The 25,105-nt window shown below is 52.4% G+C and overlaps 1 protein-coding gene across 1 annotated transcript in view; it reads left to right on the top strand.

The window, feature by feature from the left end:
• The window catches only part of CSMD1 (CUB and Sushi multiple domains 1), a 1,050,215-nt gene that overhangs the window by 868,192 nt on the left and 156,918 nt on the right, over positions 1-25,105 (top strand). The window contains exons 13-21 of the mRNA XM_053916503.2: positions 7,428-7,610; positions 8,579-8,905; positions 9,890-10,084; positions 14,268-14,406; positions 15,361-15,548; positions 16,098-16,286; positions 17,258-17,374; positions 19,073-19,288; positions 24,834-25,022. Of these exons, the coding sequence (XP_053772478.1) occupies positions 7,428-7,610; positions 8,579-8,905; positions 9,890-10,084; positions 14,268-14,406; positions 15,361-15,548; positions 16,098-16,286; positions 17,258-17,374; positions 19,073-19,288; positions 24,834-25,022 (1,743 nt within the window). The remainder of the gene's footprint in view (positions 1-7,427; positions 7,611-8,578; positions 8,906-9,889; positions 10,085-14,267; positions 14,407-15,360; positions 15,549-16,097; positions 16,287-17,257; positions 17,375-19,072; positions 19,289-24,833; positions 25,023-25,105) is intronic.

The following is a 25,105-nucleotide window of genomic DNA, read 5'->3' as shown; positions in this document are numbered from 1 at the left end:
AGGAGGAGGTGTGGCGCTGGCCTGGGAGAGCCGAGGGGCCTCTGTCCAGCCTACCTGTCCGCTGGCTGATGGGGAGAGTCACAGCCCTGGCTGAGCCCGGGTCGGAGAGGCCAAGCTGGCAGAGAGTCACATAGGACGCTCACAAGTGTCTGCGAGTGGGACGCCAGCCGTCTGCCTCTGACCCGCGGGCCCGAGTGACATCTCGCAGTACAAAGGGCGGAATCGTAGAGGCCGCAGAAGTTGCAGGAGGGAATCCTTGGGGGCTGTGGGACTCACTGAGAATGAAACTCTGGTCGCGGATTTTCGAGCTTCCGACTCATAGGAATCATTTCGTCCTGAAGCCATGGTGAGGGCAGCGATGCTTTTCCAGAGCAAAAACAAACAAACAAACAAAAAACACACAGCAGTTTCTTCAGTAAATAAGGAGACTTTTTCTGCCCACATTACGGTACTCAGGTGACACTTCAGGGGTCATCTTTATGACCCCACTAGGTGTAATTATCGCAACTGCAAGGACACCCACGAAAGCACCTGCTGTCCCCGCCCTCTGGGACCCGGGGCACGATCACGAACCTGCACGTATCTCTGTGAACACGCCCGTTGCACGGACTTCGTGACTGTTTTATGGATTTCCTCTCAGCGGCTGCAGTGACGGGCGGCGGGGCCAGCCAGTCGGCATTGCCCCGAATCTTCATTCAGAGAAAATTGAATTGCGCATAAGTAGACTAAACTAGGCCACGTCTGGTGCTCGCAAACGGATGCAATAAACCTTTTCAAAACCGCCGTGTATTTACATTTTCAGGCAAATTGGCTTCCTATTCAGACAAACGCATGCCCCTACTCATAGTTAAAGAATAAGCTAAATCTAGTGTTGTTATTCTTCACTTATTTTTCCATGACAGGTGACATGCGACATCATTTTGTATCGGGTTCAGGTGTGCAGCAGGGTGGTCCGACAACACGGGCTTTACAAAGGGACCCCTGGTGTTCCCAGCACCGGCCGGGCACCATACAGAGTTACCACGCCGTTACTGACTATACGCTGCGCACTTCCCAATCCCTTCCCCTTTCCCCCCCCCCCCGTCCCTCAACCCCCTCCCCTCCGGCCCATAGGTCTGTTCTCTGTGTCCACGCACCCGTTTCCAGTGTGTTCGTTTGTTTTGCTCTTTAGGTTCCATATATAAGTGACATCATATGGTATTTGCCGTTCTCTGGCTGGCTTATTTCACTCAGCATAACGCTCTCCAGGCCCATCCAGGCTGTGGCAATGATTTCCTTCTTTTTTACGGCCAAGTAGTGTTCCGTTGTGGAGACGTACCACAGCTTGTTCATCCGCCCAGCTACTGGCGGGCACTTGGGCTGCTTCCAGAGCTCGGCTACTGTAAATAACGCTGCAATGGACAGAGGGGCGCTCATGACTTTCCACTTAGGGTTTCAGGATCCTTAGGGTCTATTCCCTCAAGTGGAATCGCTGCGTCAGGAGGCCGTTCCATTTTTAACTTTCTGAGGACCCTCCGTACTGTTTTCCTCAGAGACTGAGACAAGTTATCAAATACTTGCTCTGAAGGACTGTTGGGGAGTCCGCTCCTCCATCAGCAAGGAGAGCTGGTGGTGGGAGGTGATTCCTTGGGTTTCTAAGTGTCCAAAAACGGGTCAGTGAGTTGGGTGCTTGTTTCTTCACGGGCCCGAATTACGGCTTTAAACACAAAGAGCGTGGCGAAGGCCCCGTCCCCGTGGTGAGGACAGGGACCGGGCACAGCAGGCGCTTCTGACGCGACGGAGCGCTGGCACTCCCGGGTGCCGGCCCGAGGGAAGTGCACATGTGTGCACACGAAGCCTTGTGCCTGGCTGACCGTAAGGCTCTGCATAAGATCCCAAGGAGACACGGTTCAAGGGCCCACCGATTGCAATCAGATAACCCTGCTGTGGTCTCTCCTTACGGCAGACTGACTGCTCAGCCATAGAAAGGGAGTGGCTGCTGCTGTCCGAGACCCCCGGGGTGAACCCTGAGGCTGTCACGCTCCGCGAAAGGAGCCGAATGCAGGAATGTAGGAGCTATGGGATCCCACTCCCTGAAATTTCTGAAGAGGGTAAGGTGTGGTCGTGGAAATTGCATCGCTGGTTCCAGGAGCCAGGGGCAGGGAGAGGGAACAACTCAAAAGCAGCATGAGGGACCTTGGGAGGAATGAGAACATTCTAGAGCATGACGTCATTGGTGGTTATGGAACTATGCCCTTTAACTTTTTTTATTGATTTGAGAGAGAGAGGCTTTGATTTGTTGCTCCATTTACTAATGTGTTCATGGGTTGCATCTTGTACGTGCCCTGACCTGGGATCGAACCCACAACCTTGGTGTATCGAGACGATGCTCTAACCAACTGAGCTACCCGGCCAGGGTGAAACTATATACTTTAGTCAAATTCACCAAATTAAATAAAAATGCATCCAATTGTTTACGTAGACATGGTGAATTTTATAGTACATAGTATATTCCCTAATTAAGATGGTGGAAACATTGTTTTGGACTGGAATGAATAATAACAAATGACTACAAAGTAATTTCTTCTGTTCAAGTACACTTTGAAATCCGTGGTACTGTGGAACTAGCAGAACTGGACATATATAAACACCATAGAGTCAAGGACATGGAGGAAACAGATTTCAAAGACTTTATTATTTGTTACTTTTTCCAGCTAGAGTCTCACATAACAGATCTTGATCTGGCCCTGCTCTCCTTCTCTGTTCTTCAAAATTTAACCTTCTCTCTTCTGTCTTCCGGTATTTTCTTCTTTCACACCTGAGTTCCGTGAGGGTACACCTTCAGGTTTACTAGCACTGGCTCAGCTGTGAGATCGCAGGTGCACATGTGATGCATCTGGAAAGATTCTTATTGATGAGCATTTTGGGAAAACAGTAAAAAAACAAGTTGTGGAAAACTTTCTCCTCACCCAAGATTCTTGGTTCCTCCTTCAAGCTGAACCTATTTAACGTGTTTGTCCTGCCCCATCAACAAGCTCAAGGTTAAGTGTTGAACAGCTAGCCGGTCCCAGAATTGTAGACTCTAGAGGGTCGTGTTCCCAGCTCCACGGGAAGTCACTGCCCCGTCAAGGAGAGAAGCAACCGTACCTGGAAGAAAGAGACAGAATTCCAGAGAAGAGAAACACGTGCGGGGGCCAGAGCGCCAGCAGAGGACTCGTTCCGATTTAGGGCAGAGTCGGAAGAGCTGAATATCTCACCTGAATGGCCTGATGGGTAATGGAGTGTGCACAGTTATTACTGCCCTCCGTCCACTGTTTCTCATGACTAAGACAGCAGGGGGGGTGTGTGACGGGGGGTGGGGAACAGTGATCCCTTTTCTCCCACTTCGTAATAACAGCATTGCAGCACTAATGATGGTTAGCATCTGAATGCACCTTATACTGCCTGCCCCCCCCAACCCGGGCAGCTCCCCCGAGCTGTGGGCTCCAGAGAGCCCTTCCCACGGGGTGTCCATCCACTTCCCACCGTGGCTCCATCCTTCCCCCGGAGAGTCCCCGCCCATCACGGGTCCCATGTCGAAGGCTCAGCCCTTACCCCTCCGGACCACACACGTCCTGCTAGAGCTGGCACGCAAGGACCTTGCATTATCAGTTTAATAAAAAACAAGTTGCCTCCCAATTGCATAAAATCTTAAACATATGATTTTCACTTTTCCGCCCTGAAAAGGAGCATAGAGCCCATCGAATGAGGTTTTATCACGTTCGATTATCACAGTGAAACAGCTACCACACAACACAACACACGTTCACGCAGAATTCAGTGCCGTTTTCATAGTGTGCAGTGCAGAAAAATGACAAACATATAGTATTAGTCTTTCCAATGTCATACAAAACCTGAATGTTTGATAACCAAACGCCGAGACACAGGAGACACCGGTGGGCACTCCGAAAGCGGTTTTATGTCGGTGTGTGTGGTGCGGCATCTCTAGATTCTTCTGAAGAACCTCGACTCCCCCACACAGCGGCAATAATGCGGTGTTCGAATTGCTAACCTTTACATGTTTTTATTCAGTACACCTCTTTTATTTTCGAGTAGCATCAGACGTAAAGAACAGTTGCAGAGACGGTAGAACGACTTCTCAGGTGCGCCCCCTACCCCCCACCCCATCTCTCCTGCTGTTAGCATCTCACGTCCGTGTGGCTCAGGTGTCACAACTTGGGAGACATTATTGACTCCAGTCCACGTGTCCTGAAGATTTCCCCCATTTTCCCGAAGGGCCTCTCTCTGTCCCCGGACCCCCGTGCACCTTGCTGTCACACCTTCCAAGGCTTTCTTTGTCTTTGAGACTTCGGCAGTTTGCGGGAGGATGGGTCAGGCATCTCTGTGCCTGTCCCAAAGCCGGGGGCTGTCTGACACTTTTCTCAGGATGGACGAGCCATAGTTTCTTCTGAGAAATTCCAGAGTCATCACATCTTTTATCGACCACTAACAAATGATTTGGGGGGGATTCATTTGGCAATTTTCAAGATACGTGACTTGTTAGCTCATAAAAATGGAAACAGTAGCAGTCCCATCAACAAGAGCAAGCCAATAGTCCTTACTAAATACCAGGACCCACGCCAAGCACTTCAGGGGCACACGTGTGACCTTGCGTGAGACCGAACTCTTACTGCCCGCAACCTGGAACGTGGTCCCCGCGTGGCTCACTGCCGGGGGGCCCTGGACCCGGGAATGCAGCTGGGGGGCCCTGGACCTGGGAATGCAGCTGGATTCCGTATTCTCTGAGCAGCAGCTGCCCTGCCCCCACGAGTGCAGCCTGAAAGTGGCAGGATGACTGGACAACCGACTCCGGCCCGCTAGCGAGAAGGTGCCTTCCCGCGGTAAATCGTGCGTGCGGAAGGATTTTACCTGTGGTGTTAGCGATTTGCTATTTTATCAGAACACGTGCCGTTTCTTAGAAACTGGCAGGTGAGTCAGCAAATCGGAATCATTGTCCCCATTTTTTCAGTTCTTTTCTATTCTTCTTCCTCTTGTTGAGAAAATGGGCCATTGTTGTTTCAAAGGGATCGCCGGGAACTGAGATTTTCGGGTTATCCGCCTCTGCACCCCAACCCGGGAAAGGCATATTTTCGGTCAGACATCAGACATGTGTATATTCCAGAGGCATAAGCAATGTGGGTATTTTTATTACTTTGCTCAGAGAAGAAACCCCAGAATGATAAACCACTCTACTCCGTTTTGACATGCCAGCTCTCCCGGGGCCCAGCGAAGTGTCTGTGGACAGGGCCAAGATCCTGTCCCGGCGGCCCTGCCAGGCTGGCTCTCACGCACAGACAATTGGATGGTCAAGTGCCCAAATGTTGCACCTCATTGTAGAGCGAAGTTGAAAAAGCAGACGAGGAAAATGTTTGAGTTTTGCATCGCTCAGCGTCCGTGCCCATCACCAAGTGGTATGCAGAAACCTGGCACAGGAGGTTTATCTCAGCAGATGTGGCGAAGCTAGAATATTTATCCTGGGTGTTACTTAGTAGGTGTTACTTAGTAACATTCAGTAGAGACATTAAACATAAAATAGGTGTCTTAGAAAAGGGCATTTATCGCCGATCCAGCCTGGAGGAAAACTGGCCGTGAAACCCATTGGCGGAAGGGCCGAGTTTGTGTCCCGGGGCTGGTGACCGAAGGCACGCCACGTGCGGTGAAAAGCAGTACCTTTTGTTCTGGTGTAGTTAGTGTCTTCTCGGGGAAGTGTCGACAAGAGGGCCAATCATATATTAATTCTGCTCCCTAGTTTCTAAAATTAAAATTGGCCTTTTCTCTTTAATATGCACACCTTTCTCTTCCTTAGGGCCAGCCATCCAAATATGCTTCTTAGTGAGGAGCTTCCCCGGAGCTGGAAGCAGGCAGGTTAAATCTCACCTGTAAACTGCCGTCTGGGCAACCAGCAGCGCCTCGCGGCTTCTGGGTCTTTACAGCAGAATTAAGAAAGAACAGAAACTAAGGAAATACACTAAGGAAATGACTCTTACTTCTTACCCAACTCATGATTTTTCTACCTCTGTAAAAATCATTCTAGCAATACTCACATTTTGTCTAAATTAGCATGTTTCAATTTACCTTTCTGTAACTCCCAACGTATCCCCCCAAATACTTTGAAGACACGTATTTCTATTTTCCTCTCTGATAACTAAGCACAGTGACACATGTTCAGACGCGGTGCCAGCTACCCGTGGAGGACGTGTGGAAGGGCCCGTGCGTGCGAGGCAGTCCCGTCCCCTCCGAACTTCGGGTTCTGCGGACAATCGAGGTGTTCGGTTCACACAAGGAGCCTGCGGGTTATGAGGTCGTCTCAGTTACTCGCAGGACGTAAGGGGATGGTTCTCACGTCCAAAGCTCCGTCTCCTGGGAAGGCGGGCTGGCCGTGGATACACACACCACTCGGTCAGTGACGTGGGGGTTTCTTCTCTGCAGCTGGCTGCACTTCGGGCTCCTGCCAAGCTCGTCCTATTTACACCTGCGTCTGCATATACTGTGCTGTGTTTTAACACTTAGCAAGGACGGCGTTTACGAAGGATGGCCCCAACCTGGAGGCCCTCGTCCTGTCTCACGCACCCTCCATCAGCCCGTTGCCCTCGGGACTCCACTCGGCTTCCAGTGGCCTCCCTTTGTCTGCAATTACGTTCACTTTAAATTTTTGGTTTTGCCTCCAAATAATGTAACCCTCATGAGAGCATGGATGTTGTCTTCTTTGTCCGCTAACCTCATTTCCTAGACCAGGGTCTGAGCACAGCTGGCCTTCTGAAAGTATGTTTTGCCTGCATAAATATGTCAGTCGTTGTAGTTAATACAATCTGCAAGGTTAATTAACATTTAAGGCCAAGCTATGTTTGACTTTTCTGTGTAGTTCGGTGCATCTGTATCCACATTCCACATTTTAATGAAAAGAGGTCTGATTCTGCCCATCTTTGGTTCTAATCTGGAGACCATATATATGTGCATTTTGTTTCCTAAGTGAGTTTTACCACGAATTAAAGGAAAGCATATCCCAGCAGACACACGGATGCAAATATTCAGCAGGGAACGAACGGTCTCGCCTGTACCGTTTACATCAGGAACCACGAGGGTTAAACAGGACAGATGTTTGCACTCTGGGTGACACCTGTGGGGGAACAGGAAGCAAGCAGGTGGCCCTCGAAGCATCTGTATCTCAACACCTGGGGGTAGCCACGTGCATCCCTTAAAAGACAATGCATTAAGTACCTTTCTCTCAAATTTAAGTTAGGCTTTTTCTGGCTTTTGTCTCAAATGTGGGATAAGTGGAAGACCCTTTTCCAAACTGCGTATGAAAATAGCGCTGAGACCAGCGAGCACAGCCCACGTGTCCATTTTCTGAATGGTTAACGCTGTTCCCTGCGGATGGTTCATGGTCCACTTGTCTTTACTGTTTGCAGAGATTGAGAAGGGGGGCTGCGGGGACCCTGGCGTCCCTGCCTACGGGCGGCGGACGGGCAGCAGCTTTCTCCACGGCGACACACTCACCTTTGAGTGCCAGGCCGCCTTCGAGCTGGTGGGGGAGCGAGCCATCACCTGCCAGCGCAACAACCAGTGGTCCGGCAACAAGCCCAGCTGTGTGTGTGAGTGGAGTCCTGGCGCCGAGGTGTGGGGGGGAGGGCGCCTCTCAGCATCCGGGGTCAGCTGCCTGCTCCTTACCGCACCACACACCCTGTCCCCTGGAGTGTGAGAGGCACCCGCAGGGTGACAGCTGCGGGGAACCTGGGTGGGACCCGTGTGGGGGGTGTGCCAGCAACTGCTGCGTCCTCGAGAGCCAGGCGTTGTGGCCGAGACAGAAGGGCTTCAGGGCCCATTTACAAACAGGGGTTTTTGTAACGAAACACAGCAATGGCCAGAAGGTACATAGGAAGTGGTGTGGGATAAGAAGCAAAACCACTCCCTAGAAATCAATCCAACAGGTGTTTTCTACAAAAAATAATATATGTATATAAAATGTATATATATATTTGTGTGCATCTGTATATATATATATGAGATTTTACGTATACATTCTTAAAAGTAAATTTTCCAAAAGATTTCATAGCAGCCACCCCGAACCTGGTCTGATTTTCCAAGGGATCACTTGCCGATGGTTATGCTGGAGCTAATAAAATAAGCAAACAGCTGGCCTGGGCACACACGTGTGCCGGTGTCGGAGGAGACTGAGTCCAGCCGCTGCTGTTCTCTGTAAACTGCTCCTACAGCACAGACACGGCTTCTCACGCTGGTTCGCTCTTCCGAAGGCAGAGATGCGTAACCGAGGTGTCACTCGTCCCATCAGTCTGGGTCCTCTGGACGGGACCAGGTTCCCATCAAGCCTGGGCAGGGTTCCGTGCGGCTCTGTCCTCTGCTACATGAGATGGGTGTTCTAGTTACAGCGGGGGTGAGAGGACAGGCTGTGGTCCACAGTTAGCTGTTTGAAGAGCCGGACAGGCCTGCTGCGGGGGCAGGGGCGGTTTCCCCGCACAGGTGCCCCTCGATCCTTCTGCTCCGGACCCTGGTCCCAGCTCTGCACAAACCAGGTGAGAGTCACCGCTTTGTGTCCCCGCAGTTTCCTGCTTCTTCAACTTCACCGCGTCCTCAGGCATCATCCTGTCCCCGAACTACCCCGAGGAGTACGGGAACAACATGAACTGCGTGTGGCTGGTCATCTCGGAGCCGGGGAGCAGGGTCCACCTCATCTTCAATGACTTCGACGTGGAGCCGCAGTTCGACTTCCTCGCCGTCAAGGACGACAGCGGCTCTGACGTGACCGTCCTCGGGACCTTCTCGGGCAACGAGGTGCCCTCCCAGCTGGCCAGCAGCGGGCACGTGGTCCGCCTGGAGTTCCAGTCCGACCACTCCACCACCGGCCGGGGGTTCAACATCACGTACACCAGTGAGTGTGGCCCAGCGCCCTGCACACCTGCCCGCCCCGCAGGAGCAGGAGGCTGGAGGTCGAGGCTGCTACTCCGAGGTGTTGTAGTCGTAGCTAACAGGATGAGGATACCTGGACTGTACGTCATCATCCCGAGAACCTAAAAGTACCCACTCTGTTCCCCTTAGTGCGTCCCGCACTCCCATAGTAAGGACTGAATCTCTCCGTCTCTTTTTTCTCTTTCTGGCCTGCCTGCCTTCCTTCCTTCCTTCCTTCCCTGCCTCTCTTTCTTCCTCCAGTTCATCCATCCACCCTCCTACCTGTCCATCCATCTATTCACTCACCCTGTATTTACCCTCTACGCAAAAACAAACGAATGACCCTCAGTCATTTGCAGGAACAGGGACTGAGGCGTTGGGGCCAGGAGCCCAGCCTGAGTTCATGTCTCATACCCGCCTAGCAGCTGGGACAAGACAGCTCACTTTTCTTTAACTCCGATTCCTCATTTGCAACATAGATCGTGTTTCAGAACATCCACTTAAATGCATCGTTGAGGGAATCCAGCAAGATTATAATGTTACCCCTGAGTTATAATTCACAGACTGCTGACCTCTTTTGGGCACGGTGCCCCCTTAACGTGACGGGAACTCTGGGGAGTGGCCTTGGCATTCCTCCAGCTGTAAATAAAGGTGGTCAGGCTCCTCCGACCATCAGAGGAAACTGCCCACAGGCAGGACATCAACACCAGAACCAGGAGTCTGGCCAAGGTGTGTCTGAACCAAGACCGGAGGAGCACAGTCGGACTGTTAGATGTTCACAGATAAATGTCACGTCTGTGACTCCCACCCCCTCTCTCTCCCCCCCTCTCTCTATATGTGTGTGTGTGTGTATCGATGAATCAGTGACGGAAATCTAGGGCCAAAGGCAGTGTTATCAGTAGTTCTGTGTCCTTTCTGGATGCACATACATAATAACATTTGGGTGCATTTCCCTCTTCCTTTTCAGCATTTGGTCAGAACGAGTGCCACGACCCCGGCATCCCCATCAACGGGCAGCGCTTTGGGGACCGGTTCCTCCTGGGGAGCTCGGTCTCCTTCCACTGTGACGACGGCTTTGTGAAAACCCAGGGCTCCGAGTCCATCGTGTGCATGCTGCAGGACGGGAACGTGGTCTGGAGCTCCGCCGTGCCCCGCTGCGAAGGTGCGTCCCGAGTCCCCGTTACGTAAACCAGCCAACAACGGTGGCGCTTCCCCAGGGCCGCCCCGTGACTAAGTGCGCAATCCGGGGCCCAGACAGCAGAGGTTGCGGTCTCCCAGGCCCGGAGGCTGGGCGTCTGGGTCCTTCAGTGGCTGGAGGGAGACCACGCACCAGGCCCGTGGCAGCTGGCCGTCTGCTGGCCACTCTGCAGTTCAGTTCCTTCCTCCCCATGGGGCGCGTCCCTGTCCCGACTTCCCCTCCTGCTGAGGACACAGGCGTGTTGGGCTAGGCCCATGCCACGTCGCCTTAAATAACTGCATCCACAGCGACCTAATTTCCAAATGACGCCACATCCTGAGGTCTGGGATCAGAAGTCCAAAATATGAACACAGGGGGCACATAGTTTGACCCATAGGAGTGAGGGGTTTCTAGTTAACCACAGAGTCGCCCTTAACGGGGTTCACACAGATACTACCTAATTCTCTGCTTGGCAGTTTGGCTCTGGCTACCTAGGTTAAAAAAATAAAAACAAGCTAAAACAAAAAAGCGGCCACGACAAGGAGGATATTTATCACCTCTAACGTTTCCTCAAGGAAAATATGTTTCCTAGAATACAGACTCCTGCCTCCCCATGAGAACGGTCCAAGCGCGAAGAATGAAGAAAAGCTTTTTTTAAAAAACATACCTCCAGCAAACAGCCCAGAAGTTCGGACTGTTAACAGTGACTGGGTGGAGCGGTTTCAGGGCCACAGTAAAAGGGGGGATGGCGCAGAGACTCCCCACAGACTCCCTGCCACTCCCCACAGACTCCCTGCCCCTCCCCCCCACACACACAGCCTCCTCCCCCCACCCCCCCACCCCCCCCACCCCCCCCACCCCCCCCACCCTCCCGCCGTCTCCATTTACCGGATCCGGGACAGCTGATGAAGCATCTACACTGTGGGCAAGTGGATAATGACTCACATCCGTAATATGATGCAAGTTGTAGCCAAAGGCAAAATACTGATTTTTGTCCATCGCTCGGGCAAAGGTATACACAGTAACAAAATGTATTTACTGGTGAAGCTGTGGAGAGCCGGTGTTTCCCAGCTGCGCTCTGAAGGCTGGAATATCACAGCATCGGGATGCGAATTTGTGTTATGGGTCTTAATATTTTTCTTACCTTTTGAGCCGTAAATTATACTTCAGGCTCCATAACGTAAGGACATAGTCAAGCGACTGTGAAAAGGCTTTTGTTCAGAAATGCTCTGTACAGTATTACACATTCCAGCAAGTGTTGGGAGGAACTACCTTTTAAACAGCAGAGAATCGGTTACATTCATAAACCAGGACACCTCGCATCCTTAACCAAGATCACCCTCAGAGACGCTTGTTACATGTTTCCACGCGAAAGACCAGGTGATACAACCATGTGCGTTGTGATACGACATTTGGGGAATTCGTGCACACGTAATTTTTTAGAAAATGCAAAGACAGGTACACACGGACGTGTTCAGCGCATGTACGGGTGATTTTCCCCCGACGTTTATTTGCTCAGTCGTCTTCAGTCAGTGGGGCCTCTTCTATAAGAGGACATAGACCAGAATCACACATCGGACGTAACCTGCGGTGGAGGCTCCTCTCCTCCCTGGAAGGAGGGGACCCCGCCTCCCAGAGACCCAGGGCCTCTAGGGGAAGGTGGAGCCCTCACCAGCGGACCAGGGGCGGCCACCTGTCGGGCCCCCAGCCCTCCCCTGAAGTTTCCATCATTATCCTAAGGACCAGCGTTATTTTAAGTCATCGTTGGCTGACTCTGTGAAAATTACCGAAAGGTGGCCTGGTTTCCACCCTTTCGTGAATTGTTACAACGACTCGGGGGACTGTGAGCACCCCGCAGGGGTGGGAAATGCATCAGTCAAAGGGCAAGAGAACAGTGGATGAATCTTTATTTTACCCATTTTATCACCTATTTTAAATGTATGGCTTCTGTGTTTTACATTTTGTTGATGTTAATAAGTGGCCGGGTAACTGTGAATAAGCAAACACCATCTCACCGGCACTGAGACACGTAACCCACTGCAGGGTTTACCGCGCCTGCCGGCCTTCTCCAGCCAGGCCGTGGCCCCTGACCCGGAAGCGCGAGCCAGCAGCTCTGGCCACAGGTCTCGCCATGCTGGGCGTGCCCACCTGCCTGTGAGCTCGGGCAGGTGCACCCCTCAGCATAGCAGGGAATGGACAGGGCACGCACAGGTGGCAGGTGATGGTTCGTATAACGTCAGAGACAGAGAGAAAGCACTGTGTCCCCTGAACAAGCCATCCTCTCGTTGTCTGGGAGAAGCCCTTAGCTAATGTTCGATACAGACCCAGCTGTGGCTGTTCATGAGAAAGCCCTCAGCACAAAGGCCGAGTTAATAGTGAAAGACATTTAAAGTGTATGTCACTGAGCACAGATGACTGAGAGAGGGCAGGTGGACGGGGCAGGGGACTCTGATGACAGCTGAACAGACATCCCAATCGGAGCCCCTGCTGAAGAGAAGAGAATCCCACCGCAGAGCCTGTGCCGGGATGGAAATGCCCCAGGGTGGAGCAAAAAGGTGGAAACTGAATCAGAATGTTACTCTAAGAAGACTCTGCATAAGAAACAGCCATTCAACGCAGCAGTGCGTTCGCCGTTAATATTAATAAAACAGACAAACCCCTATGATTCTGATACGGAATCTAGGAAAAAAGAGATGTATAGGAATTCAGCAAAAGAAGAGATGAAGACTGCGATGACAACAATAACAATCTCATGGAATAATGAAACACATGGTTATTGACAATGATTTTATGTAAAAAATGATAGGCTCACAATAAAGCAGTTGTTTAAAAATCCAAGACGTGTGTATTCCGGCAGCGTTTCCTGGGGGCCCGCCCATGCCGGGGGTGGGGCAAGCTGTGTGGGCGGTCGGTGTCTCTCCCCGTCCAGCCGCCGACCTGCCCGGGATCCCCAGCCTGGGTCCCCGTCCTCAGATCGGGAGGGACCGGGGAAAATAACGGCACATGAATGCTTCATGCGCTCCACAGCAACAGATCTGTAAGGCGCAAGGGAAATTGGTGATTTCCTACCACAGCACACATTACTTAGATTAAAAGTGGGGAATGTGCCTGAGCAAAGCACCATAGAGACACCTGACAGGAGTGAAGGTTGAAAAGGACACAAGCAGAAAAGGCTGCCCGATCAGCTTCTCCGTCCATGGGGCACAGAGGGCTTGGTGTCGGGAGCTCTCCCCAGAAAACGGAAACAGTGGACTCAGTCCTACGTAATATTTTATAAAGCCAGGGTCAATAGAATATATCCAAGCCAATTATTTACGTCACAAACGACGCCACAGAAAAAATACGTGTAGTCAAGGAGGGCTCATTTTAGGAATGGCGTGCCGGGTAATGTGTCTGTACAAGCAGCCGGTAAATCCAGGGACAAGAGCCCTGGAGAGATCTCAGTCCCAAACCTGCATCTTGCCTCCAGGCTTGCAAGGACGAGGGTCGTTGTTCTCCAGCCACTCCAAGGCAGGACCTCTGCCCAGCAGGGCTTCTCTGCCTGCCCCTTGCGGGGGAAGTGGTAAGACCCGGCTGTGTCCAGTTATGGTGGTATTCCACCCTGGCCCAGGCTCCTGACATCATCACTTGATACTTCAGGATGTAATTATGTTGATGTGCAGCATGGAGATTAATGTGTCCATTTCAGCAGGATGAAGGGATACACATGCTCGAGGACACTAAGTTATAAGGTGATGTGTAAAAGTCAAGACCTTCATTCAAAAACAGTGTGTGACAGCTTAGGCACATTCCGCGAGACAGGACAACTCAAAAAAGTGTGGAAAGCTTTCCTAAAGGAAACGTGTTTCTGCATTTAGGTGGGAAACGAGACTTTTAGGAAATACTCATCATGCAGACTTAGAAACAGCCTACACATCAACATTTTGTTGAATCTGTGCTGTATGTCTTTCTCGGACGGCATCTTTGGATAGTTCCTTAAATATGAAACACGTGTAATCATATGCTTCATAAAACATCCGTGAGCTGAGTGTACTTGGGAGTGGGCTGTGCTTCAGTCCTTGGAGACGGTAGCCCAGGGGCGCAGGAGAACCTTCCTGTGCTGGACCGCGGCGGCGTTGTGAGCGGTGCCATGGGGTCCCCGCCTCGCTGACCCCTCCTCCCCTTTCAGCCCCGTGTGGCGGACATCTGACAGCGTCCAGCGGCGTCATCATGCCTCCCGGGTGGCCAGGATATTACAAAGATTCTTTAAACTGTGAATGGATCATCGAGGCGAAGCCGGGACACTCTATCAAAATAACTTTTGATAGGTAAGGAAAAAAACCTTTTCTTGCTTAATTTGGACCTAACGACCGATGCGTGCCTAATGTTTTTATTTACGTGGTTCTGGAAACTTTGAATGCACCCGCTGGATGCATTAGCAGGTTGTCTCAGTGCCATCGTGGCCTCCAGGAGAACCCGAGTGGGGGCAACTGTGTATAAACATCCCTCCACCCGTTTTTCAAAAGCGTAAGGTCCTGCTTGGAAAACAAGCGCTTTCTGGGAGCCGCCCGTTGCCAGCCTTTAAAGCAGCGTCTGGTGCTGAAGCAGCGCCGGGCTCCGTCTCCCTAGCCCTGAACCAGTTCCCGCAGCTCTGGAGGTGCACACTGATCTTGAGAAGAGCATGTGGAGCCACGGCCGTGCCCTCCTGCAGGAGAGCGGTTCCTGCCGCCCTGCCTGCTTTAGGGCGTCCCTCACCGTGCTCCGCAGGGGGTGGAGAAAATGGTCCACTTTCACTATTGTTGATTATTGGTCTAGCCACCGTTCTGTTTTGGAAATCTTTATTTACCTCACAGTTACAGTTGACGTCGATACCATGCTGGTTTCGGGTGCACTCTCCACTGACCCAGCAGGTGGTCAGCCCCACAGATTCTGCCCCTCGGGCCCCACGCGGAGCTGCCATCGACTGCTGTCTTGTTTATGAAGGCTACTCTGGCCGAGGGTGGTTTTATTTGGGAGCTGGTCACCGCCCCATTTCGTGTCTGAGGTCACAGACAGGGCACTCAGTAAGAGGGAGGGATGCGGGGCATAACCTGACGTGTAGAAAAGGTACTGCTCTTAAGTACTATAGGTGTGCACGTTTGTGTAGGCATGCAGAACTGCACTTACTTTATCTGTAAGGCTGTACGCCGGTGTTTAACCAATGGGTGAAGCTGTTACAGGGTGTCTGTCAGTGAACACGGCCGCGCGTTGGTTGCTTTTCTGACCGATGTCCACGTGCACAGGTTCCAGACGGAGGTCAACTACGACACCCTGGAGGTGAGGGACGGGCCGGCCAGCTCGTCCCCGCTGATCGGAGAGTACCACGGCACACAGGCACCGCAGTTCCTCCTCAGCACCGGGAACTCCCTGCGCCTGCTCTTCACCACCGACAGCAGCCGCGCCAGCGTGGGCTTCCTCATCCGCTATGAGAGTGAGTGTGCTTCGTCCCGTGTGCCCCAGCCCCTCCATGCGCCCGTTCTCGTGCGCCCTGTCCCCTGTGTGTCTGTCCCAGTGCCGGTGTGCCCGGTGCGTCGCGTCCCCGTGTGCCTCCGGCTGGGCGCCCAGGGAGCTCAGAACCCCCAAGGGGCTCATCCCCAGCCTGCAGGTAGCTCTGCGCTGTACAATCCCGAGAACTAGCTGGAACATAAAATATTTAAAAAGCGGGGAGAGAGGAAGAGACGGAGACAGAAACTGACACAAGACTTCAACTTCACTCAGTGCATCTCAATTGCTTTCCGAGTGAAGGAAAAGGAAATTCAGAGGCGAACGGGTATTCGCGTTTGCACTGTGAGGTCTCACCGGGTAAACAGTGTAACAATGTACATCTCTACAGAAGCTCGTGGTCAAACAGTAGGAAATATATTTTACATGCGGATACATTATTGGAGCCGCTCGCGTCCCGTTTCAGGTCTGATTACGTCTGCGGATGTTTCCCGTAACCCGGAAAGGTGCTGACGCAGTGCGTTTTCTCCGCTTGTAGGTGTGACCCTGGAGTCAGACTCCTGCCTCGATCCAGGGATCCCCGTGAACGGGCGGCGGCAGGGCAGCAGCTTCGGAATCAGGTCCACAGTGACCTTCAGCTGCGACCCCGGCTACACGCTCAGCGATGACGAGCCGCTGGTCTGCGAGAAGAGCCACCAGTGGAACCGCGCGCTGCCCAGCTGCGACGGTAGGCGGCGCCCCGCCGGGCCGCTCAGGCTCCGACGCGGGGACACAGGGGCACTTAACTGGTGTGGAGGGCAGGTGTGTTGTAGGAGGCTGTAGAATGAGGCTGAGCGGGGTTTCTGGTTGGTAAGGTGCGCACCTTACAAAACCGTCCCCGTTTAACATTCCAAACTCCTCCCGCAAAGTTTGTGTAATAGGTGGAGCGTGGTAGTTTAGAAAGGAAGAGTGAACTGTCATGGGCTGTCCTTCCACTCTGTCCCCCGAACCCTCCAACTGACACGCATGTTGCACGGGCAGCTCAGCGCTTGCGCTGTAGGAAACATGGGGATCCCACCTCCTCAGCCCTCAGCCCTGGTTTCCTTCCAGCCCAGGACCTGCCACCAGCAACCTCCTCCGGGTCCACCCAGCTCGTCCTGCTGCCCCTGACCTCAGCCCTGAGCTGCTGACACTGAAACCTCCTAGGTTCCCGTCTGGCACCCACACCCTCACTCACTGCACCGGGTCTGCCCTGTTCCCATCCCTCCTTCAGGCCCGTCCCGTGGAGCACAGACTTGGATACCCAGTGCCCACGCCAGCCTCTCTACACGGATGTCTAGTTGGCATCAAGTCTCACGCATCCATCACAGACTAGTTCACGGTCACCCCGACTGGTCCCAGAATCCTCCTTGACCCTCAGTCACATCACACTGAGGCTTAAAGCCCCCTGGGCACCCCTGGGCCTTCTTTCTCGTCATGGTGCCCACATGCCGGTCATGAGGAGACCCTCCTGGCTGTACCCTTGAACCCCAGCCAGGCCTGACCCCTGCCCACCACCACCATTGCCCAAGTCCCTGTCCAGGGTCCTGACTCCACACTCTCTGCCACCCACCGCATTCTCATCGAGCAGCTGGGCCAGTTAAATGCCCCTTGAAGTGTATCTTACTCAAGCTGTCACTGTGAACCAATCCTCCAATAACATTGTCTCATTATGTTAAGCCCTCTGTGGTGGCTACATCCACGGGAAGAGCGGGACGATCCTCTCTCCGGGGTTTCCAGACTTTTACCCAAACTCTCTCAACTGCACGTGGACTGTCGAAGTGTCCCACGGAAAGGGTAAGAGCTCGCCGCAGACTTCGAACGCGCGGCACAGTTGGCAGGGCAGAGACGTGCAGAAGGAGGAAGAGGTGTTCGTGTCCAAATGAACAAGTTAGCAAATCTCATCACATGTGTTGTAGTGTATCTGTTAATGCTTGTTTTTACAAGAGGTTAGAAGACCGATGGTCTTTAAATGATTAGTGTTACAAGCGGAGGTCGATTTCTGGTCTTACTCTCTGGTTATCAGACAACCTGGCTTTGCACGCGTGAATGCGAGCTCAAAAACTGGGTATAATGGTGAGGAAAAGGGGCAAAGATTGTATGAGATGTGAGTATTGGTTAAATGGAAGGAAATAAGAAGTGAACTGAACTTCCAGTTCCCGTGGTAGATCTAGGACGCCTCTTTGTACGGGCGTGTATTCTGGTTTCCCAGGATCATCACTCGTGATAAGTCACCTACATTCTCACAATCCGGTGAGTACTCACGGGGTGTTTTACATTCATTCGCTTTGTGGACAAGCGTAGTGCCGGCCAGGGAAAGGTCCATTTGTACAAGAAACGTAGTTTATGAACATTTGGTTTAGGAACAGATCTTTTTTTTTTTTTTTTTGTATGTCGGAACTGGCCATTTCTCACAAAGTAATTTGGAATTTTGATCACATGAGTATTATGCAGACTCTGTCTTTCCACTTAGATCTGAGCTCTGCTTGATGCTAAACTGACGTATTTTATTTCATGTGCTGAGTTACGCTATGCCCTCATGAAGGCGTATTAAAAAGAGTTTGGCCTTGAAGGAAATTAAGAGTAAAAAAGGAAATAAATTATGAGTGACCAAGGTTTTGTCATCGTAAATACAAGTATTTGTACCCAAAAGAAGCTCTTCATAGTTAATGTCTTTGATTTGGCCCTGGGAATGGAGCAACAATACTGTGTGTGCATAGTTTATAGGGTCACAGCGGCCTGGGGGCCCACAGACGGGGCTTCGAAGACGTCTTCTCCCCGGTGTGTAGGCTTATGCACGGGGTGCCCGAGCAAAGGTTTTCTAAAGGACACGTGTTTAATATAAACGGGAGAGCCATGCAGTCCTTCCCTTCTGCTGCTCTCCTTCCGGGTCAGTGACTGTGTCTGCAGGCAGCCTGTTGTCCGCCCCCTTCCCTGTTTCACCACCGCATCTCTGCCTCTGTCCATACATCTGCATCTGTGTCTCTATCTGCATCTGTATCTGCATCTGTATCTATGTCTGTATCTCTATCTGCATCTGCATCTGTATCTGTATCTACATCTGTGTCTGTTTCTGTATCTTTATCTCTATCTGCATCTGTATCTCTATCTGCATCTGTATCTGCCTCTGTCTCTATCTGCATCTGTATCTGTACCTGTATCTCTATCTGTATCTGTATCTACATCTGTATCTGTATCTATGTCTATGCTTACATCTAACTTTACATTTATGTATACTTCAACATTTATTCATTTTTGCTGTTTATTTTGCTTATTTCTTTCATCCCTAAACCCACTCTCTTTCTCCCCATTGTCTGTATCTTCATTTTTAAACTTCAGGGTTAGTTTTTTACATGTTAAGATTAAATTTTGATTCAAGACTGATGTCTCTGAGCCCAGAAGAAATTATCCCTCGGCAGCTGGGCTCCACCCCCTCTCTCTGTCTGGCTCTCATTTCTCTCTCTCTCTCCCTGTCCCCCCCTCCCTGTTTCCCAGGTGTTCAGATGATGTTCCACACCTTCCACCTGGAGAGCTCTCACGACTACCTCCTGGTCTCGGAGGACGGCAGTTTCTCGGAGCCGGTGGCCCGGCTCACGGGCTCGGTGCTGCCCCACTCCATTAAAGCAGGCTTGTTTGGAAACTTCACCGCCCAGCTGCGCTTCATTTCCGACTTCTCCATCTCCTACGAGGGCTTCAACATCACGTTTGCAGGTGCGCTGTTCCCCGCTGTTCCCCGCAGTCACAGTGCTGTGCAGGTGCATCTGTGTGCAGTGTGTGGCGTGGGGGGTGTGATTACAGAGACAGGGTGACAGACGATCGGCATGGGTTGTCAGGGGGAGGAGGAGGCTGAGCACCCTGTGCGCGGCACCCACAAACGTCACTTCACAGATTCTCAGCGGACAGTGCGTAGCGTCACTGTCTTTCCCTGAGAAGCCCTTCTCGTGCGCTCCTGGTCGTCGGCTTTGTCGGAAGCCCTGTGGGGATGGTCCCTATCGGGAGGCACATTGGGGACCCCCGCGCTCCGGTCACTTTGGCCCCTGCCCTCTGGAGGCCGATGCTTGCACTTCCCCTTCAGGGTGAAAACAGTGTGAACTCACACAAGTGAGGACGAGTCTCTGCTTTACTTTAATGCAAACACATAGTGACAAAACGATACCCCAATTAAGTAGCCTTTTCCCTTTTAGTTATAAGACATAGACAATGTCTGTGAAGGGTTTGTGTTGCTTCAGACATTATCCGTATGGGGTCAGTTGTTTCGTTTGAGTGGTTCCATGAATGGTGTTAATATTTTCTTACAGATGAAACAATGCAGACACTTAACTGATCAAACACGTGTGAGATAAACCTAATAACACAAGTACTTGGTGTCCAAAGAGCCCATAATGGCCAGGCTGCCGTCGCCTCCCAGTGAGGCCCCAGCCAATAGGAAGGGACTCACTGCTCCAGTTATCAGTGAGCGTCAGCAACACCAGTGTCGGACGTCCTTCTCACGCGGCGGTGCCCCAGGCCCCTCCTCACGGGCGGTTTCTTCCACCCTTCAGTTCCCAAAGTCCCTTACTGACTCCTGATGCCACTTAGCAGAGTCTTTGTTACCATATCCGCATACTTATCGCAGCTCCTGTTCTAGAACTACAGCTCTTGGGGGGAGGGAGGTCATGCTCCACCGTGACATGACTGACGGTTCATTTTTCCTGCGTCTTACACATCGTAGGCACTGCTTAGTGGAGACTTAATTGCTAAATATTGCATGATCACTAACTATATACCACGTAAAATCTGTCTTTTTCTCACTTAAATGGAGGTAGCATGGACAAGTTGAAATAGCATCCAGAAGAAAGGTTTCTTATGGATTTTAAGGTGCTCTGAACTATTTTATACTTCCTGTAATTAGGACCAATTGCATGTGTTTTCATCTGACTTTGCTGACTTTCCCTGGTGTTTCATTGCACTTGTGGGGCTTTCAGGGGAGGCTCAGACCGCTTGATTTCTTGCAAATGTGCCGTAATCGGCGGTAATCACAAAATCGGCTGCTTCTTGCATTAAAGATGTAAATGTTCCTAACGCTGACACCTAAACCCCGCTCTCTCTATGTTCTCCCTCGGCGGGTCTCAGTGAGCGCCACCGTGAGAACATGGCTCCCCTCTGAGCCTACTCGCATCTTGATCCAAAGTGAACTTGAACAGAATTATCGAGGTCAGAAGGGATGCCAGTCACGATCTCCCCCGCCCAGGGGCGCCCAAACTTTCGGCGCCTCTGGGCCACGCTGGAAGCAGAAGAGTTGTCTTGGGCCACATGTTAAATACACAAACAGTAATGAACACTGATGAGCAAAACCAAGGTTTTAAGTAAATTGCGATTGCGTGTGGGGCCTCATTCATAGCCGACCTGGGCTGCAGGTGGGACGCCCATGCTGCGTAGGTCTTCCCTCGAGTCTGCACGGTTCCCATCCGTTCATGTTGCCTGTGCCTGGACTCTGTCACCCGCAGGCCTGAATGGACCATCAGCCTTTTGATCACCAGAAATCGAGTGTAACTCCAGGGAGTTTTATAAACTCCCCGAAAAACAAGCAAGCAAGCAAACAAGAGCAAACCCCACTTTTCAGGGTCTTCGTAGCTTTGGGGGAAGTTTGAAAACGCCGTTAAACGTTAAAATGAATGGGGGAACAGTTTCGAACCCGTGGAGCAGTCTGTCTGCGCCTGGCGTGCAGAACGTGACCTGGGGCGCCCACACGGCGTTCAGTGTCACCGGTGCTGCTTCACGGGCTCAGCCACACGTCTTACACGCCTTGGACGGCCGAGGCAGCTTCAGGGTAAACTTGTTCTTTGCATGCACCTAAGGAATAACGCCATCGAGACAGTTTTCTCCTGAAACGGGCTGCAAATTGTCCCCAGTGGCACGTGTACGATTTTTCGAGTGTTCAAATATGCAGTGACTTCATTATGGAGCGTTTACCCTCCCGGGGACTTCCCTGACGCTTGTACAAAATTAGTACGCTTTTGACGTCAGTTCTCCCCGTTATTCAGTTTATTCGTCTCTCCTAGACCGTTTTATTAAAGCAGCTCCCCCCGAGTGTGTCTCCCAGAGAGTCCCCCGCAGACGCCAAGGGGCACCCTGTGGGGAACATCCCCCGTCTGCGTGTGTCCCCATGGAGGTGAGCTCAGTGCCACTGTCCCGAGTGACCCTGACACTGACCGGGCCCTCCCCGCCCCCCGGGCACCCTCTTACACCTCTCTGCGGTTCGGCGCCCTGAATGCCACCTGCCCATGATGTCACATCATGTCACAGACATTCTCATCGAAATGAGAATTTGGACAGCTTAGTGCCTTCACATCTGTGCTTCTCTCTTCGTTCAAAGGCATTGTCTTTATTCTCCAGACAAAACTCCCTCCATCTGGGCCGGACTCTGTCCCCGGCCCACACCCCTCTCCTCTTCACCAAGCAGGAGTCTTCCTGCCGCTGTGCGCCCCACAGCACGGTTTACATGCCACGGTTTACTTTCCCACCCACGTCCCTGCGTGCACACCACCACGGAGACTGAGCCCCATGCCGCCTCCCACTACCGAATCACCGGTGCCTTTGGAACAGTGTGGTTCACTCGCTCTTTTGTTGTGTTTTTAGGGGTTTTTTTAATTCAGTGAATTTTTGCTGAGCACCTACTAGACGCCCAGCATTACACAGAGACAGCGGTGAACACGACCAAAGACCTGCCTCTGTGGCCCCGGCCTTCCCGTGGGGGGCGTGGGGGCCTCCGGAATGCTGGTGGGGTCACGGAGCTCGGAGGAAAGATGCCGATGCGTGGAGTCCCGGGGGCAGGCCCCTCGGATCAGCAGATGCTGGACTGCAGTGGGGTGCGGGGCAAGTTCTGGGAGGAAGCAGGTCTCTGTGGTCCTTGCGGAGATCAGGGCAGGACTTTGGGGGTTCGTGTTGTGTGTTAGCAAAGCCACTGGCAGGATCCCACAGAGACGGCCGCGCTCTGACCTTCTCCACAGCTCGCTCTCAGCCACGTGCAGCTCACAGTAGGGAACCTGGGTGCCCTGCGCCGTAGCCCCAGGAGAGGGCAGGTACCTGGCTAAGGTGCAGGTGCTGGGGAGGGAGGTGTGGAGCGAATAGAGAGAGGTGTCCAGGTCTCTGCCCATGTGAAGCAGGAGCTGACCCTTCATGTGGTAAACACTGCCGGCAAAGCCGGTTTGGGGGCAAATATAAATTTTATTTGCAGAAATTTAAGTGTATATCCCAGAGTCCAAGGCGTGTTGTCAAGGGTCTTGGGCTCATAGAAGAGGGTCCCGTTAGAGGAAAAAATACCAAGTCATCAACATCGATGGGATTTATTCCCCCTATTGGGTGAAGAGGTAAATTCCAAAACAAAATTCTTAAGTCAGAGAAAACATGGCATCTGAGGGCACACATTTTTTCTGTTAGACAAGTAACTGGAAAACCCCCTGTGGATGCGGAGCAAGTGACACTTAGTAGCTGACAGCCCGTCCGCAACCAGCCACAGGAGCAGAAACAAATGGGAGTGTTTGATCCCCACGGTGTCAGGTCCGCTCCCGGTCCTAGCAGGCGTCTGCCAGAGAGAGCCATTCAAACTGTGGTGTAAGAGCAGGCACACGGCAGGGGGCCGTAAGATGGGGGTGTCCTCCATGTCATACACCAGCTCCAGCCGAAATGACCTTTTTGTGGCAAGGTCATTTTGCTTCCCAGGGTACCGCTTAGAAGGTGCCACCAAGCTCACGTGCCTGGGTGGGGGCCGCCGAGTGTGGAGCACACCTCTGCCAAGGTGTGTGGGTAGGTGGCCACACGCTTTCATTTCATTCATCCAGGGGGACAGGGCCCGGCGTGGCGGGGGAGGGGAGGGCCACAAAAAGGTCAGCACATTGTGACCTTTTTGGCAAGAGCTTTCGGTAGTTTTTAAAGAAATGAGAAAACAGGATTTGAGTGGAGAGCCTGTGGCCCACCCACCCTGAGAAAGAGAACGACATTCGAAAGATGAGGGACCAAGCTTCTTGGGTTGTGACGTCTTTATTTTAGTATCTCTTAGAGTTTCTATCGTTACGTTTCGGTACAGTATTTCTGGAAATATTTGTTGAGTTGAATGTAATGATACTGTTTCTTTTCTTATTGGGTCATAGTAACAACAGGGCAAACTGACGAGTGTGTTTCCAGAGAGGCCCGACCCGTGCCCGGGTTAGAGACCCAGAGCAGTTCTGTCACCTCAGCAGGACGAGGGGTGTAGGGAGCCTGCACCTCAGATGCCGACCAAGAAGCGGGATGGGGGAGAAGCTGGGGCACAGAGTCCCGCTTGCCGTGGGGCTGAGGTGCCAGCGACTGCATGCGAGGGTGACAGAGATGGGAAGGAAGGACTGGACATTGGACTTGACCGTACTGGGGACAAAAGCAGGGACCAGACTTCACATGTGCGCTGAGAATCCTGAAACCAGGACGTAGAGGTTGGGGATCAGAAAGAGGGGCCGATGGTTTTTAGAAATCCAGCCCCCTCTCCCCCGAAATAACACCCACCCTCTCATTTGCCCCCTTCAAAGCTTCCGCCACCCCTGCAGCCCCTCTCAGTGGCCAACCAGGGACCAGGACCCCGGGACAGCCAGGGGGCCCTGGTTCCCGGAGGCAGACACCTAAGGCTAAGTAAGGCTCAGTGAGCAAGCAAACACGAATCACTGTCCTCAGCACCGCGTCCTGGGCCTTCACCCCCACACGCAGCCTTATAGTGCCTGCACCGAGCACGTTCTTCCTGAGTAGCTGAGCGGGTCCCTAAACGTCTAGAGGCTGGCTGGATACTTTCCATTACATTCCAGCAGAAGTGGCTCCGAGATTGGAGGGGGGCGGGGCAATCCCTCGGCTCCTCCCTGCGCTTGTCCTGGAGGTGACCTGGGGACAGGCTTCCCCTGCAGTGCCTTTGCCGTCTCTGAGGTTTTGTCCCAGTGACTCAGCGCCACTTGGAGAGGAGGACAGTACCTGAGTTTACACATTGGAAAGAGCAGATAATTTCCCACAATGGAAGGGACGGTTTTAAAATGGTTATTTCGTTGGCTGCATGCCTGTGTACCGACATCCACACCGTTTGATAGGAGAGCTCTCAGAGTACAGAGAAAAACGGCTCACCTCGCAGTTCCAGCGGAGTTTGTGGAAGAGTAGACATGTCTTGGGTCATTGCTAATCACGGCATGTTTTTGTCTCGCTGAATGATTTTGGGGTGTCTACCCTGATTCCCACACTTCTGCTCTCTCTCCGTCTGTCTCAGAGTACGACCTTGAGCCCTGCGATGACCCCGGCGTCCCGGCCTTCAGCCGAAGAATTGGTTTTCACTTCGGAGTGGGGGACGCGCTGACTTTTTCCTGCTTCCCAGGGTACCGCTTAGAAGGTGCCACCAAGCTCACGTGCCTGGGTGGGGGCCGCCGAGTGTGGAGCGCACCTCTGCCAAGGTGTGTGGGTAGGTGGCCACACGCTTTCATTTCATTCATCCAGGGGGACAGGGCCCGGCGTGGCGGGGGAGGGGAGGGCTGGGGCACTGGA

Source organism: Desmodus rotundus, chromosome 13 (genome assembly GCF_022682495.2).
Source record: "Desmodus rotundus isolate HL8 chromosome 13, HLdesRot8A.1, whole genome shotgun sequence".
Classification (NCBI taxonomy): domain Eukaryota; kingdom Metazoa; phylum Chordata; class Mammalia; order Chiroptera; family Phyllostomidae; genus Desmodus; species Desmodus rotundus.
Note: the sequence above shows the minus strand (reverse complement) of the source record. Positions and strands in the feature narration are given on the sequence as shown.